Source organism: Dreissena polymorpha, chromosome 14, assembly GCF_020536995.1.
Source record: "Dreissena polymorpha isolate Duluth1 chromosome 14, UMN_Dpol_1.0, whole genome shotgun sequence".
NCBI lineage: Eukaryota > Metazoa > Mollusca > Bivalvia > Myida > Dreissenidae > Dreissena > Dreissena polymorpha.
In genome coordinates, this window is record NC_068368.1 from 19,198,420 (window position 1) to 19,212,213 (window position 13,794).

Below are 13,794 nucleotides of genomic sequence, written 5' to 3' on the forward strand. Positions count from 1 at the left end.
TAAGATGCATTACTTAATTATTGCAACAATTATAATATTTTGAACACAATCATGTCCATATATTTATTAAAAATACATGATAAATTTATTAAAACTGAGTAAAAATACATGGTTATCAAAAAATATTAAAAACTTTTGCCCGTAAATTAGGTAGCACCTATAATCATATTATGTTAGTGGATTGTAACCAAATATTAAGGCAGGCGAGTAACTGCCCTTGTACTTAAGTTTGTCATGGTTTATATCACATGAATCTGCTGATACCTGGTGGATATTTTAAGCCATATTTTATCACGGATAGTGTATATTGATAGGAGATGAATCGAGTATTTGACCCTAACTGTAGTAAATTCAATCTTATGCGAAAACTATTCATCCGATTTTATTGGTTTATACGTTATCTTTCTGCTTATTAATTCCTCTTTCAAAAAATATAACTTTTACTTTTAGTATATTCCCGTTGTTAGTAATGGATTTATAAGCGAGTTAAACACAAGAAATACACATTTTATGTTTTACCACCGCGCATTTTACCGTGTTTTGGCTATCGATCTTTTACAATAAGCGTACAGCGAAGCGCCGAGGTTATACATTTTGATGTACACACGTCTTTTGTTAATTATACTTTTTATAGTTTCATTTCTCGGCCAATTTTGACAAATTATATATCATTACATTAGAAAGCTTATGTTACGTAGTAAACAGATATAAGGTAAATAACCTTTCATATAATTTTACATAATTACCTTTTTGATAATAAACAACAAACAATGAATGTTTTGACACCCATTTTATTTCAAGTATGCATGCAAAGCCAAATAATATCGAGAGGGTCCGCTATATACGCTGTTTCATCATAAATTTAACACCCTTTCTGTGTTATAAACAAGAGCTGAAATCGTTAATTTATTAAGATTCATTTATAATAAGCTTTATTGATATGTCTCAAGAACAAAATATTTCAATATATTCCAAAATATAATAATCATGGCAAAGGAAATTCAATGGCCGGTATCTACACAAAAGCATAATCGCCAAGACCTTAGCCCCCCTTCGGTTCGTTAGGACCGCGCGGTACTTTCTTCCACCTTCATTCCTTACTTGCTTTCATTTTTAAACCATTTTTTTTCTATCATATACAGAATTCTATTCTCCTAAGCAAGATGTTATTTTTAAAACTGAACTCCAAATATAAACACTACAAATCGGTATAAAGTACGAACATGTCAACCGTACATCTAGATTCTAAAACTCAAAAACGGTATGATATTTGCAAAAGTTAAAGTTATAACTCGCCGGGCTGCCGAAATCAGAATGAAAACTTAATATATATTTATATATTTAAAAACTACGTTACGTAAGCTTTCTAATGATATATAATTTGTCAAAATCGGCCTAGAAATGAAACTATAATTTAACAAAATACATGAGTGGGTACATCAAATGTATAACCTCGGCGCTTCGATAAAAGATCGATAGTTACGAAACGGTCACGTGACTTAGACACAACAAGATATTTGGCGTAACGGTCCCGTTTCTTATCCGTGTAATCTAGAGTCCGTGATTTTATATACTTTTTGCCTTACAGTTACCACCGTAACAGGTATTGTGTTTGTTACGCTATTTTATGTTGATTGAATTTAATTTTATAGACAAACTTTAGACTTATTTTTTAATTTAAATTTGGTTTAATCAGGAAGAACTCTGAGCTGCATGTATGTACCCATAAAAGCTCAGACTCAGAGCATTCAAGAAGAACTACCTCAAATGTAAACATTGATTTCTATGATTTAAGAACTTAATGAAATTGGTAATCTACCAAAGTCAACGCATTTTCATTTCATCTTAATATCCTTTTTGTGGTATTTAACATTTAAAAAGTATTAAACTTGATCATTTTGTGGGAATATAAATAGAAAATAGCATGACATCATAACAATTATATATTGGTGTATTGGCAAAAGTTAAAATTATCAATGATTTTCATTGTTTTTAATCACAGATATTTTTTCTGTTCACCAGAGTTATACATAAAATAACACACAATTACAGATATTCATCACCAGATCGATCAAAATGAGGATTCTGATGGTGGTTAGCCTCTGCCTCAAAGTGATTAATAACCTTGTAGCTGGGGTGCAGATTCATGTGCGCACATCTGAGGCTGTTGGACCTCTGAGGCATTTCTGGCAATCAACAGGATTCTGGTAATATCATGAGCCTTGTTCTGGGAAAACTGGGCTTAATGCATGTAGGTAAGGTGTTTTCCTAGATAAGCCTCTGCAATCTACACAGGCTAATTGGGGACGACACTTTCCGCTGTTATATATTTTTTCATTTAAAGGAAGTCACTTCAAAGCTTAAATCTAGTTTAGGCTTGAATTAGTGTCCTAGATTAGCCTGTGTGCACAGCACAGGCTAATCTGCGACCCTACACTTATGTTATAAGCCCAGTTTCGTTTGAACATGGCATTTATAAGGAAATGATTTTTATGTCCCCCACCACTTTAGTGGGGGACATATTGTTTTTGCCCTGTCTGTTGGTTTGTTGGTTGGTTTGTGTGTTTGTTTGCCCAAACTTTAACATTTGCCATAACTTTTGCAATATTGAAGATAGCAACTTCATATTTGGCATGCATGTGTATCTCATGGAGCTGCACTTTTTGAGTGGTAAAGTGTCAAGGTCAAGGTCATTCTTCAAGGTCAAAGTTCAAATATATGGGTCAATATTGCTCATTTAATGTACACTTTTGCAATTTTGAAGATAGCAACTTGATATTTGGCATGCATGTGTATCTCATGGAGCTGCACATTTTGAGTGGTGAAAGGTCAAGGTCATCCTTCAAGGTCATAGGTCAAATATATGGGGACATAGTGTTTCACAAACACATCACTTGTTCATACAATTTTTTTATAGAAACATAACAGTACCAGGGCCCTCAATCTATTAAATCTGCCGCCGAAATTCGGCGCCAGTCCCCCACCTGAAAAGTATACTTTTTTCCCCTTTTTTGGGGAAAATTCCCCCTAAAAAAAAATTTTTTTTTTTTTTGTTTTTGTTTTTTTTAATAGAAAAATGTGTCTCACGATTATTATATCTCAATTCTATTTCAATTTAATCTTTGCAAACAAACTAAATTATGAAAAATGCAATGAATATAGCGCAAACATGTACAAATGTAATAATGAGAGAGAAGGTAAAAGAATCCTCCAAAAAGGGAAATGCCCCGAAAATTCCCCCTCCTAAGGGCTGCGGACCCCTTCCCCCAAAGTAGTGTGAGGGCACTGAGTACAGTACAGTTAGAATATTATGTTCTAAAGTTTAAACAATACACATTGTGGATTCTACTTATAACAGTTAGGAATTTCCTTAGTAGATGTCATCTTCAAAATTTGCACTGACACTTTGCACACATGCATTCAGCCCAATTTTCCTAGAACGAGGCTTTTATAAGGAAATGATTTTCATACCAAATTTTTATACAAACATTACACTACAGTTACACTACAGTACAGTAAGAATATATGTTCTAAAGTTTAAGCAATACACATTTTGGATTGTACATATAACAGTAGAGATTTTCCTTTAATAGTAGATATCATCTTCAATATTTGCACTGACAGTTTGAGTTTTGTGTCAATTCTAAGAGAAATTGCCTCAAGAATAACAAAAATACTGTACAAATATCATAACTATTTGGCTGGCATATTTTGAATCATAACATAAAATGTATGGATTACTCTTAATAAAAATACAATTACAGTCCACTCTCGTTATCTCGACATCGGATATCTCGATATTCTCGATATGTCGAAGTAAGCTCAATGTCCAAACTTTTTTCCTTCTTTATCTATATAAATAAACATCGCATATCTCGATTTTCATTATGCCGAATAATTCGATATCTCGATATAAAATTTTGTCCCGAGTCCCGATTTTACATGTATTTACTGTGGTTTATCTCGAAGTGCGAATAACTGTTCCAGTGTCGGCAAAAGGTGGGAATTTTTTTCTTTGATACTTCACCGTCCCGCTTCTCCCGGCTGCTCCCGATACTGTGCGGTAGGAAATTGATCCGTTAATTGCATCAATGATCATACGTGTGTAATGTCGTTAGCCATTAACACTTGAGTAAGGCCTGTCACTTTAACTGTCACATTAACATCAATTAACTGCAATTAATACACAGCCTGCCGAAAGGACAAAAGATTAATTGTTTTTTACAAACAACATTCCAAAATGCATGGAGTTATATTTTTGCGTATATAAACCGTCGCAAATTCGTCTTGATTGGACGTCAATTGCATCATAATTTTAAATAGCTACATTAACGGATGTTTACTCGACAGTATAGAAATATTATAACCGCATGTGTTCATGCAATTCTGTAATACTTAAAACGTCATTTTAAGCATTTAAATAGCAAAATTAATCGTGCCTCGTAAAAACGCGTAATATCAGGTAAAGATTATTATGCCACGCGGTGACGGCTTTAGTTAGACCACAGCATGTATTTAGATGTTAAAAACGAGGGTAAATTTTCGTCTTATTTTTTCTTTGAAAACGCCTAATCAGATATCTCAAACTCTCGTTATCTCAATATTTATGCCCCCCTTCGAAGAAGAGCGGGTATATTGCTTTGCTCATGTCGGTCGGTCTGTCGGTCGGTCTGTCGGTCGGTCCGTCCACCAGGTGGTTGTCAGACGATAACTCAAGAACGCTTGGGCCTAGGATCATGAAACTTCATAGGTACATTGATCATGACTCGCAGATGACCCCTATTGATTTTGAGGTCACTAGGTCAAAGGTCAAGTCACGGTGACCAGAAATAGTAAAATGGTTTTTTAATGATAACTCAAGAACGCATACGCCTAGGATCATGAAACTTCATGGGTAGATTGATCATGACTTGCAGATGACCCCTATTGATTTTGAGGTCACTAGGTCAAAGGTCAAGGTCACGGTGACCCGAAATAGTAAAATGGTTTCCGGATGATAACTCAAGAACGCATACGCCTAGGATCATGAAACTTCATGGGTAGGTTGATCATGACTCGCAGATAACCCCTATTGATTTTGAGGTCACTAGGTCAAAGGTCAAGGTCACGGTGACCCGAAATAGTAAAATGGTTTTCGGATGATAACTCAAGAACGCATACGCCTAGGATCATGAAACTTCATAGGTAGATTGATCATGACTTGCAGATTACCCCTAATGATTTTGAGGTCACAAGGTCAAAGGTCAAGGTCACGGTGACCCGAAATAGTAAAATGATTTTCGGATGATAACTCAAGAACGCTTTTGCCTAGGATCATGACACTTCATAGGTACATTGATCGTGACCCGCAGATGACCCTTATTGATTTTCAGGTCACTAGGTCAAAGGTCAAGGTCACAGTGACAAAAATCGTATTCACACAATGGCTGCCACTACAACGGACAGCCCATATGGGGGGCATGCATGTTTTACAAACAGCCCTTGTTTTTCTTGTTCCTGCCGACTTCGAGATAACGAGAGTGGACTGTATTTGGAAACACAGTTTAAGTGTGATAATGTATGAGTCGCTCTGTGTTGGTTGGTCTATTTATGCTCTATCAGAAATCGCATCAATATATGTACAATGTTATAAGTTTATGGAGCAAAATACTTCTTCATTTGTCAAGCAATTAAATTTCAACTTCAAATATCATTAATATTTGTTCACCATGTGGTGTACATGTGAAAGACTTTATTTGCATGTGCATTGATGCACTTATTGTTAAGTTGTATGTCCAGCCAGAAGCATTGCTTCCATGTAAAATGTTATACATTTGTGGAGCAAATTTTTTCTATAAATTTCAAGTGATTAAATTTAAATTAAAATATGTGACAACCATGGCACAGTGAAGTCTTCATGCACAGTGATAAACATATTCATGCATAATGTGCTTTTGAACTTCCCCAAGGACATGACTTCCATTCCTGTGACAAAGTTGTGTGGGGGTATTAGTCAATTGTATATCCGTACTCTAGTTTTATTTTGAAACATGCTATAGAAGTCACTCTATTTCATGGGGCTTATTGCATAATAAGCAGCATATGCATAAAGTATCCTCCCGAATTAGCCCGTGCAGACTTCACAGGCCAATCAGGGACGACACTTTCTGCCTTGAATGATTTTTCACAAAGAAGACACTTCTTCTAAACAAAAATACCCATAAAAGCAGAAAGTAATGTCCCTGATTATCCTGTGAAGACTTCACAGGCTTATATGGGACGATACTTTGCACATGTGCTTAAAGCCCCTTTCTTCCAGATCGAAGCTTAATCGTCTATTTCAGCCCGCCACTTCCTCACATGGATGCAGCTGCGTTTGATCTGAGCCATGACATGCAGTACAACATCGCCATGATTGGATCCATGCCCAGGTCCGGTATAGAGCAGGTCCGCATACACTGGCTTCTGGACCTGATCACAGTGACCAGGTAATGCAGTATAATATTGCCATGATTGGAGCCTAACCTAGGTCCGGTATAGAGCAGGTCCGCATACACTGGCTTCTGGACCTGATCACAGTGACAAGGTAATGCAAGGATGGATATTAATCAATCGGCTCATAACATTTGTGATTGGTCCTTTGATATGTTCTCTATACAAGAAGTACTGAAAGAACAAGCGGGTTTCACAATGTTTGTTAGATTGAATAGAATGTTAGCTTCGTACTTTACAATGTAACACTAATCATGTCATAGCATATTAACCCTTTACCAGTTAAATAAGTATTTTGACGCATTTGTAGTACCTCAGAAAGTAAGATAAAATCAAAGACCTTTCTTACTAGATTCAAATTTTAAAGGATTTCAGTTCCAACCCTTAAATATTGATGAGCAGCAAAAGGCATAAAACCTGAACATACTTCAAATTACTCTTTGGCTGTTCTGGTTGTATGCTGTTTGAACATAGCCATTTTCACTTTGTTTCTGAGTGGTAAAGGGTTAATAGTATGTATACATCAAAGAACATCTCCCTCTTTAGTCTGCCCTCATTCAAGCCCCCTGTGACTTTTACATGTCTATGTATACATCAAAGAACATCTCTCTCTTCAGTCTGCCCCCATTCAAGCCCCCTGTGACTTTCACATGTCTATGTATACATCAAACAACATATGTCTCTTCAGCCTGCCCCCATTCAAGCCCCCTATGACTTTCACATGACTATGTATACATCAAAGAACATCTCTCTCTTCAGTCTGCCCCCATTCAAGCCCCCTGTGACTTTCACATGTCTATGTATACATCAAACAACATATATCTCTTCAGCCTGCCCCCATTCAAGACCCCTATGACTTTCACATGACTATGTATACATCAAAGAACATATATCTCTTCAGCCTGCCCCTATTCAAGCCCCCTATGACTTTCACATGACTATGTATACATCAAAGAACATCTGCCTCTTCAGCCTGCCCCCATTCAAGCCCCCCCCCCCTGTGACTTTCACATGACTATGTATACATCAAAGAACATCTCCCTCTTCAGCCTGCCCCCATTCAAGCCCCCCCCCCCCCTGTGACTTTCACATGACTATGTATACATCAAAGAACATCTCCCTCTTCAGCCTTCCCCCATTCAAGCCTCCTTTGACTTTCACATGACTATGTATATGCCAAAGAACATCTCCCTCTTCAGCCTGCCCCCATTCAAGCCCCCTATGACTTTCACATGACTATGTATACGCAAAAGAATATCTCTCTCTTCAGCCTGCCCCCATTCAAGCCCCCCCCTGTGACTTTCACATGATTATGTATAAGCCAAAGAACATCTCTCTCTTCAGCCTGCCCCCATTCAAGCCCCCTGCGACTTTCACATGACTATGTATACGCCAAAGAATATCTGTCTCTTCAGCCTGCCCCCATTTAAGCGCCCTGTGACTTTCACATTACTATGTATACATCAAAGAACATCTTTCTCTTTAGCCTGCTCCCATTTAAGCCCCCTGTGACTTTAACATGACTATATATACGCCAAAGAACATCTCTCTCTTCAGCCTGCCTCCATTCAAGCCCCCCATTTACAACTTCACCAGCCTGGACTCCCTGATAGATCTCCTGTATGCCAATGGGATGAGGCCCGGGTTTGAGCTCATGGGTAACCCGTCGGGTCTGTTCAAGGACTTTGAGGACAAGACCTCCTTGATGATGTGGAAGGATCTTGTCACCCAGACAGCTCAGAGATATATCAGTATATGTTAATTTGTAATGTACTATATCGACTTGTTATAATTGTTGCTAATAAAAAAATATAATGACATACAGACAGACCGTGTGTTTGTCTATTATGTGAAGATGGAATATGACATCAATCTTGGTATAAACTGTGTTTTTTTCAACAATTCATTATATGAGGTTCAATGTTTTGTATTTATTAATTTTTACAAAGTAAAATGGAGACTTGAATATGTTATTGCATCATTTAAATTGTTTTTTGTTACTTGATGTTTGATTGGATATTTTTTAAATCCTCAATAAGTAATACTGTGTCCATATGTGCATGAATATAGTTTAAAAATACAGTTAAAATATTAAAAAGTACAATCACTGTTAATAAAAAAGTAATTGAAGGGCTTATTTATACTAAAAGTATTGACAGGATGTTACAGAAATACATTCAGAACATGAAATTAAAGTATTATTTGAGAAAAATGCCAAAATGATGCCCATTCCAAGTTTGATGGTTTATTCCTAATTTATATAAAACAGTGTTCATTTAAAGATTTGTTTGATTTGTTAATTTAATTTTTGGCTGTTTTCAACCATATATAAGTCATATCACAGTGGTATGTTAGCCTGTTCACTCTTTGCCTGGGTTAACAGGTTTACCAGTACAAAGTGCACATACTAATGTCAACATCTGACAACTGAAGCATTTAACCGTCATTGATACCAAATCCAAGCAAATTTTACTGCTGTTTCCATGGTTACAGATCAGTATGGTGTTGGCTGGGTGTCCCAGTGGAACTTTGAGTCGTGGAATGAACCAGACTGCCGCGACTTTGACAATGTTAACATGACTGTTCAAGGTTTGAATTACACTAAAGTATTTTAAAAGTATGAACAAATACAAGCCTATGTTTAGAAGCATTAATTACCTATTCAGCCATATGCCTTTTACCTTAACATTGAAGTGTTATTGCCAAAAGAGCAATAGGTAAGATGAATAAAATAATTTTCTTCCAAAAAACAATAATTCAGCTGTGAAGGCATTAAACTATGATGACTATAATAGCCGGGGTGGTCTGATAGCAAAGCATAAGAACTTCTCGGTTTGTATTGGATGATAAGCACTAACAACACAATTATTATTTCAATTTGTGACAGATGTTTTCAGACTTGGCTCAATATCAAATACAAGGAAACAATAATGTCTCTCTTTTATTGTTGATATTACCAAATTGAAGTAAATAAATTTAAAATGTTACATATGTCAAAATGCATTACATTTTCAGTGTATTCTTTTCAAATTGGTAATATAAAGTTTTATACTATGAACATGTTATTCACTGCAATTTGTTTTGATCCCTATTACCATTTATCTCATACATGTGAGTGCAGCCAATGGTAATGTAATCAACATTAAAAATCCTGGAAACTGTTTCAATGACACTGGTGACTTGAGCAACTTAAAATTGTGGGTTTCAAACCATCCATGCAACTGATTTTGAAGCATAAATATCTACAGCGTTTTATTTAAATGGTGTACCGCAAAAAAATATTTGCAGAACATAGTAAGGCATTGTTAAAGTTGTCTATCATTTGTGTATTTGTAAATGAATACGTAAATTATATCCCATTAATATACAACATTATTGAAATATCAGTAAATCAGATAAACTAGAGTGTATTTCAAAGTTTATGAAAACAGTAAACCAGCTCTTTATAATGACTTCATTTTCTTTATTTAGAAGACAACACTTTTTTTTCATGTTTGTTTGTTTTTTGTTTGCTTTTAAAATAATGACAAAAATGTGGAAATGATGGGATAAATAAATTGCATGGTATGTGTCGATTATGGATATGTTTAATTCCTCAACAACAAACACTCGACCATACGCCAAGGCTTGTGGTTCAGGTTCATCGCATCAATATATTACATGAATAAAATAACAACACATGTGATACAATAAATTGGAGTGTATCTCAATCCTGTTTAAAACAGCAAACATCTTCAACACAAAAAGCCTTTACCATAGGTCACGACTTGTGGTTCAGGTTTTCTAAGCCTCTCAAAATAAAATGAATTCAACTCTAACCAAAAACCTACATGTATTTTCTATTTCGTACCCCCAGGGTTCCTTAATTACTACGACGCTTGCTCTGAGGGTCTGAAAGCCGCCTCCTTGGACCTGAAGTTGGGTGGCCCCGGTGACGGTTGCCATGGCACCCTGTACTCAGATGCCCTTCTACAACATATTGTGAACGGAACAAACTACTTCACAGGGGAGACAGGCATTCGGCTTGATTTCTTGTCATACCATAAGAAGGTCTAACCCTTCACTACTCATATACCGTTTTGACAAATTTGTTTTCTGTTAGCAAAAACTAATTATATAAGAGACTTTTCTTAATAGATTAAAGTTTTGAAGGCTTCATTTCTAACCCTAAGATACTGATGAGCAGCAAACAGCTTAAAAACTGAACAGCCTGCGAGTAACATGCAGAAACCTGAACAGGCAGCGAGTTACTAACAGTCTGTTCTTGTTTTATGCCGGTTGCATATAGCCATTTTCACTTCGGGTCTTAATGGGGAAGGTCTAACATTTGATATTCAACATTTTAATGAATGTAGGATAAACCATTGTATCTTATATACAAAATGACAAGCAGATACATCAATATCACATTCAGCGGTAGAATGTGAAATTGATATCATGTTGAAAATTTGGATCTGTCCCTTTTATACATGTTTTAATATCGACCAAGATAAGTAAACAGTATATATATATATATATATATATATATATATATATATATATAAATATATATATATAAATATAAATATAAATATATATATATATATATATATATATATATATTATAACATGTGTAACAATCGGTTTCCGTTAGATATGTCATTGAGTGATGGGTATCAAGGCCCTGTTTGGGGCGCATCTTTCTTCGACCGCAGAGCTCTTGTTATTATTAAAGCGCCATAAATAATGATATACCAGTAAATAACAGGCAATATCACTTTTCCCATATAGGCCTTTGTTTATAGGCCATAATTTTAAAAAATGCCTCAAATTTGTACACTTCTGTTCCGAATAAAGTGATTTTATAGTATTTGCTTTCTGTTTGCTAGGGTGATGGTTCATCATATAAGATTCTAGAAGATGAGATAAGTCTCATGGATTCAATCTCCAATAGATTCCCGACATTGGCAGACAAACCATTCTTTAATGAGTATGGACTATTTTTGTGACTCCTCTTTCAACAAAGCTTATATGAATGGCTTTGGGGGAATACAGGGCCTAATGCACATCCAAAAAGATTCAGTCTTAGATAAGCCTGTGCAGTCTGCACATGCTAATCATGTACAACACTATTTGCTTTTATGGAATTTATTGTTTAACGGATGTGTCCTCTAAATAAAAATCAGTTTAGGTACAAATTGTTGTCCCTGACTAGCCTGTGCAGACTGCATAGGATAATATTTAATGACATTTTATTCACATGTATAAGCCAAGTTTTCTCAAAACGCAGCTTTATTACTTAGCACCTGTCGTGAGGCCGGTCAGTCTAATGGTCAGCTGTATGATGGCTTGTTAAATGGACTACTTCATGTGAATATGATTGTGATAATATATAGAGAACTCGTTGAGGTATAATCATACCAATCAGTATAATGGATCATTTGTGTGTTTAGGAAGATAAATATTGATTTTGAGGTCAACATGTGAGTCATAGATCAACATCATAACGGATGATTACATGAAACTTATGTTTGCATGATATCTCAAGAACACTTGTACCTGTGATAATGCAATTTGATATTTGAACTTTGGAGCTAAGGAAGAACTGATTGATTTAGAGGTCAACAGGTCAAAGTCTATGGTCATAGTAGCTTTAAATATGTTGCTTCTTTTGCACTATACATAGAGAAGGCTTTTATGTGAAATCATCTGAATAATTATGCTGGTCTGGGTGGTGGTACCCATTTAAAACTGAAGTGTTTTTTAGTGAGGCTGATCCCTTGGTGGGGTGGTCACAAGATGAAGAATGGCGGGCTGATTCTACATATGCTGCCATTGTTGCCAAGGTAACAATCTGTTTAACATTTAAGGAAATGCCTTATACTGGTATTTAGTTTTGCAGGCTTGTAGTGGGTGTTAATGAATCAACAAAGTGGTATGATGTAAATGATATTTTAACATTATATGAACTCGACAAAACATGGTTTGATCTCCAATAAAGACTTCAAATAGTTGTTATTAATATTATTTTATTTTATTATTTTAGTGCATCATAAAAAATTGTGGCTGTATATGTTTAATTAAATTTTCATTCTTTGCGCCTCTGAACATAAACATGTTTTTTGCAAAAATATTTCTAAATCATAAACAATTATACATATTGTTTTCATTGACATACAGTACAGCTCACGCAAAACCAACAAAATCCGCGGCTATGCCGCGGACACACTCTTTTGTTTTCGAAATTACTCCGCACCCACAACGAGTATTCCCTCGGCATCATGCCGAGGCACTCCGCGATATTTCGCGGAGTTACGCCGCGTCTGTTCCTGCCTCGGCATCTATCTGCGGCATCACGCCGCGTCTTTACACGCGGCGATTCGCCGAAAAAAATACATATGTTTATTTCTGCGTGATTGTGTAAACCTTTGGTCAGCTTCTCTGCATACGGAACTTGATACATAATGATTTTGTAGGTCATTATAACCATATCAATGAACCTTACACAGTTTAATCCCGAACAAGATCTCGGAAACAAGATTTGCTTTAAACATCGAAAATAACATATTGAGTATCATAAGATTTGCGAAAATACATATGAGAACCAAACAACTATACACATAGAAAACAAATAAAAATAATGTTGACAATTTAAATAAAAACTTATATTCGTTTATATTTAAAAATGATAACTTTCACTTCGTCCCGATTTTCAGAAATGGCCATGTACATGTTGCATCTAAATATAAATTTAATAAACGAAATTATCGGGCAATAAATTGAACCATTAAACTCGGCATAAGTGTGACTTCCAAAATAATATTGCGACGCAAAACAGTATCATTATTTTGACAATTCAATACACTTGTAAATCTGCTGTTCTCTTAGAAATTGCGCGAAAATAAAGATGACTTGTGTAATATCACGTTATCTGCCTGGAAAGCGTGAGCATTTTCATTGTAATTTTAATAAATCTGTGCAAATAATACGAGGAAATAACAAGTTATACAAGCGTATGCGAATGCAAAAGGGAATGCAGTGAGGACCCCGCCTTAAAATATCGAATTCTATACTGAAACATTAGGCGGTTAATCTTTTGATTTGTCGGCATTTTTTTATACTGAAACATTAGGCGGTTAATCTTTTGATTTGTCGGCATTTTGTTTCATTTCAGACTACATGCAGTTTTCAGATCATAATCTCAGTGCTTTATTACCCGAACTCGTTAGTTTCTGGCACGTGTGCTACTGAAAATAACCTCCGGTTATGGCCCAAACGAGCACAAAGTGTCTTTGTTTTATTGCGCAATCAAGCACCGATAAACCAATATCCCGTGTATTACAA

The 13,794-nt window shown here is 35.7% G+C and overlaps 1 protein-coding gene across 9 annotated transcripts in view; it reads left to right on the forward strand.

Annotated features, from left to right (window-relative positions):
• The first annotated feature begins 205 nt into the window (after nt 1-205).
• LOC127856864 (alpha-L-iduronidase-like) overlaps nt 206-13,794 on the forward strand; it is a 30,993-nt gene continuing 17,404 nt past the window's right edge. Inside the window, exons 1-9 of one of the 9 annotated variants that reach the window (XM_052393028.1) lie at nt 206-273; nt 1,564-1,603; nt 2,053-2,207; nt 6,324-6,467; nt 8,029-8,222; nt 8,965-9,060; nt 10,328-10,521; nt 11,340-11,440; nt 12,218-12,296. In XM_052393028.1, the coding sequence (XP_052248988.1) occupies nt 2,077-2,207; nt 6,324-6,467; nt 8,029-8,222; nt 8,965-9,060; nt 10,328-10,521; nt 11,340-11,440; nt 12,218-12,296 (939 nt within the window). In that variant the 5' untranslated portion in view covers nt 206-273; nt 1,564-1,603; nt 2,053-2,076. The other 8 variants (XM_052393030.1, XM_052393029.1, XM_052393026.1 and 5 more) reach the window with 8 other exon arrangements.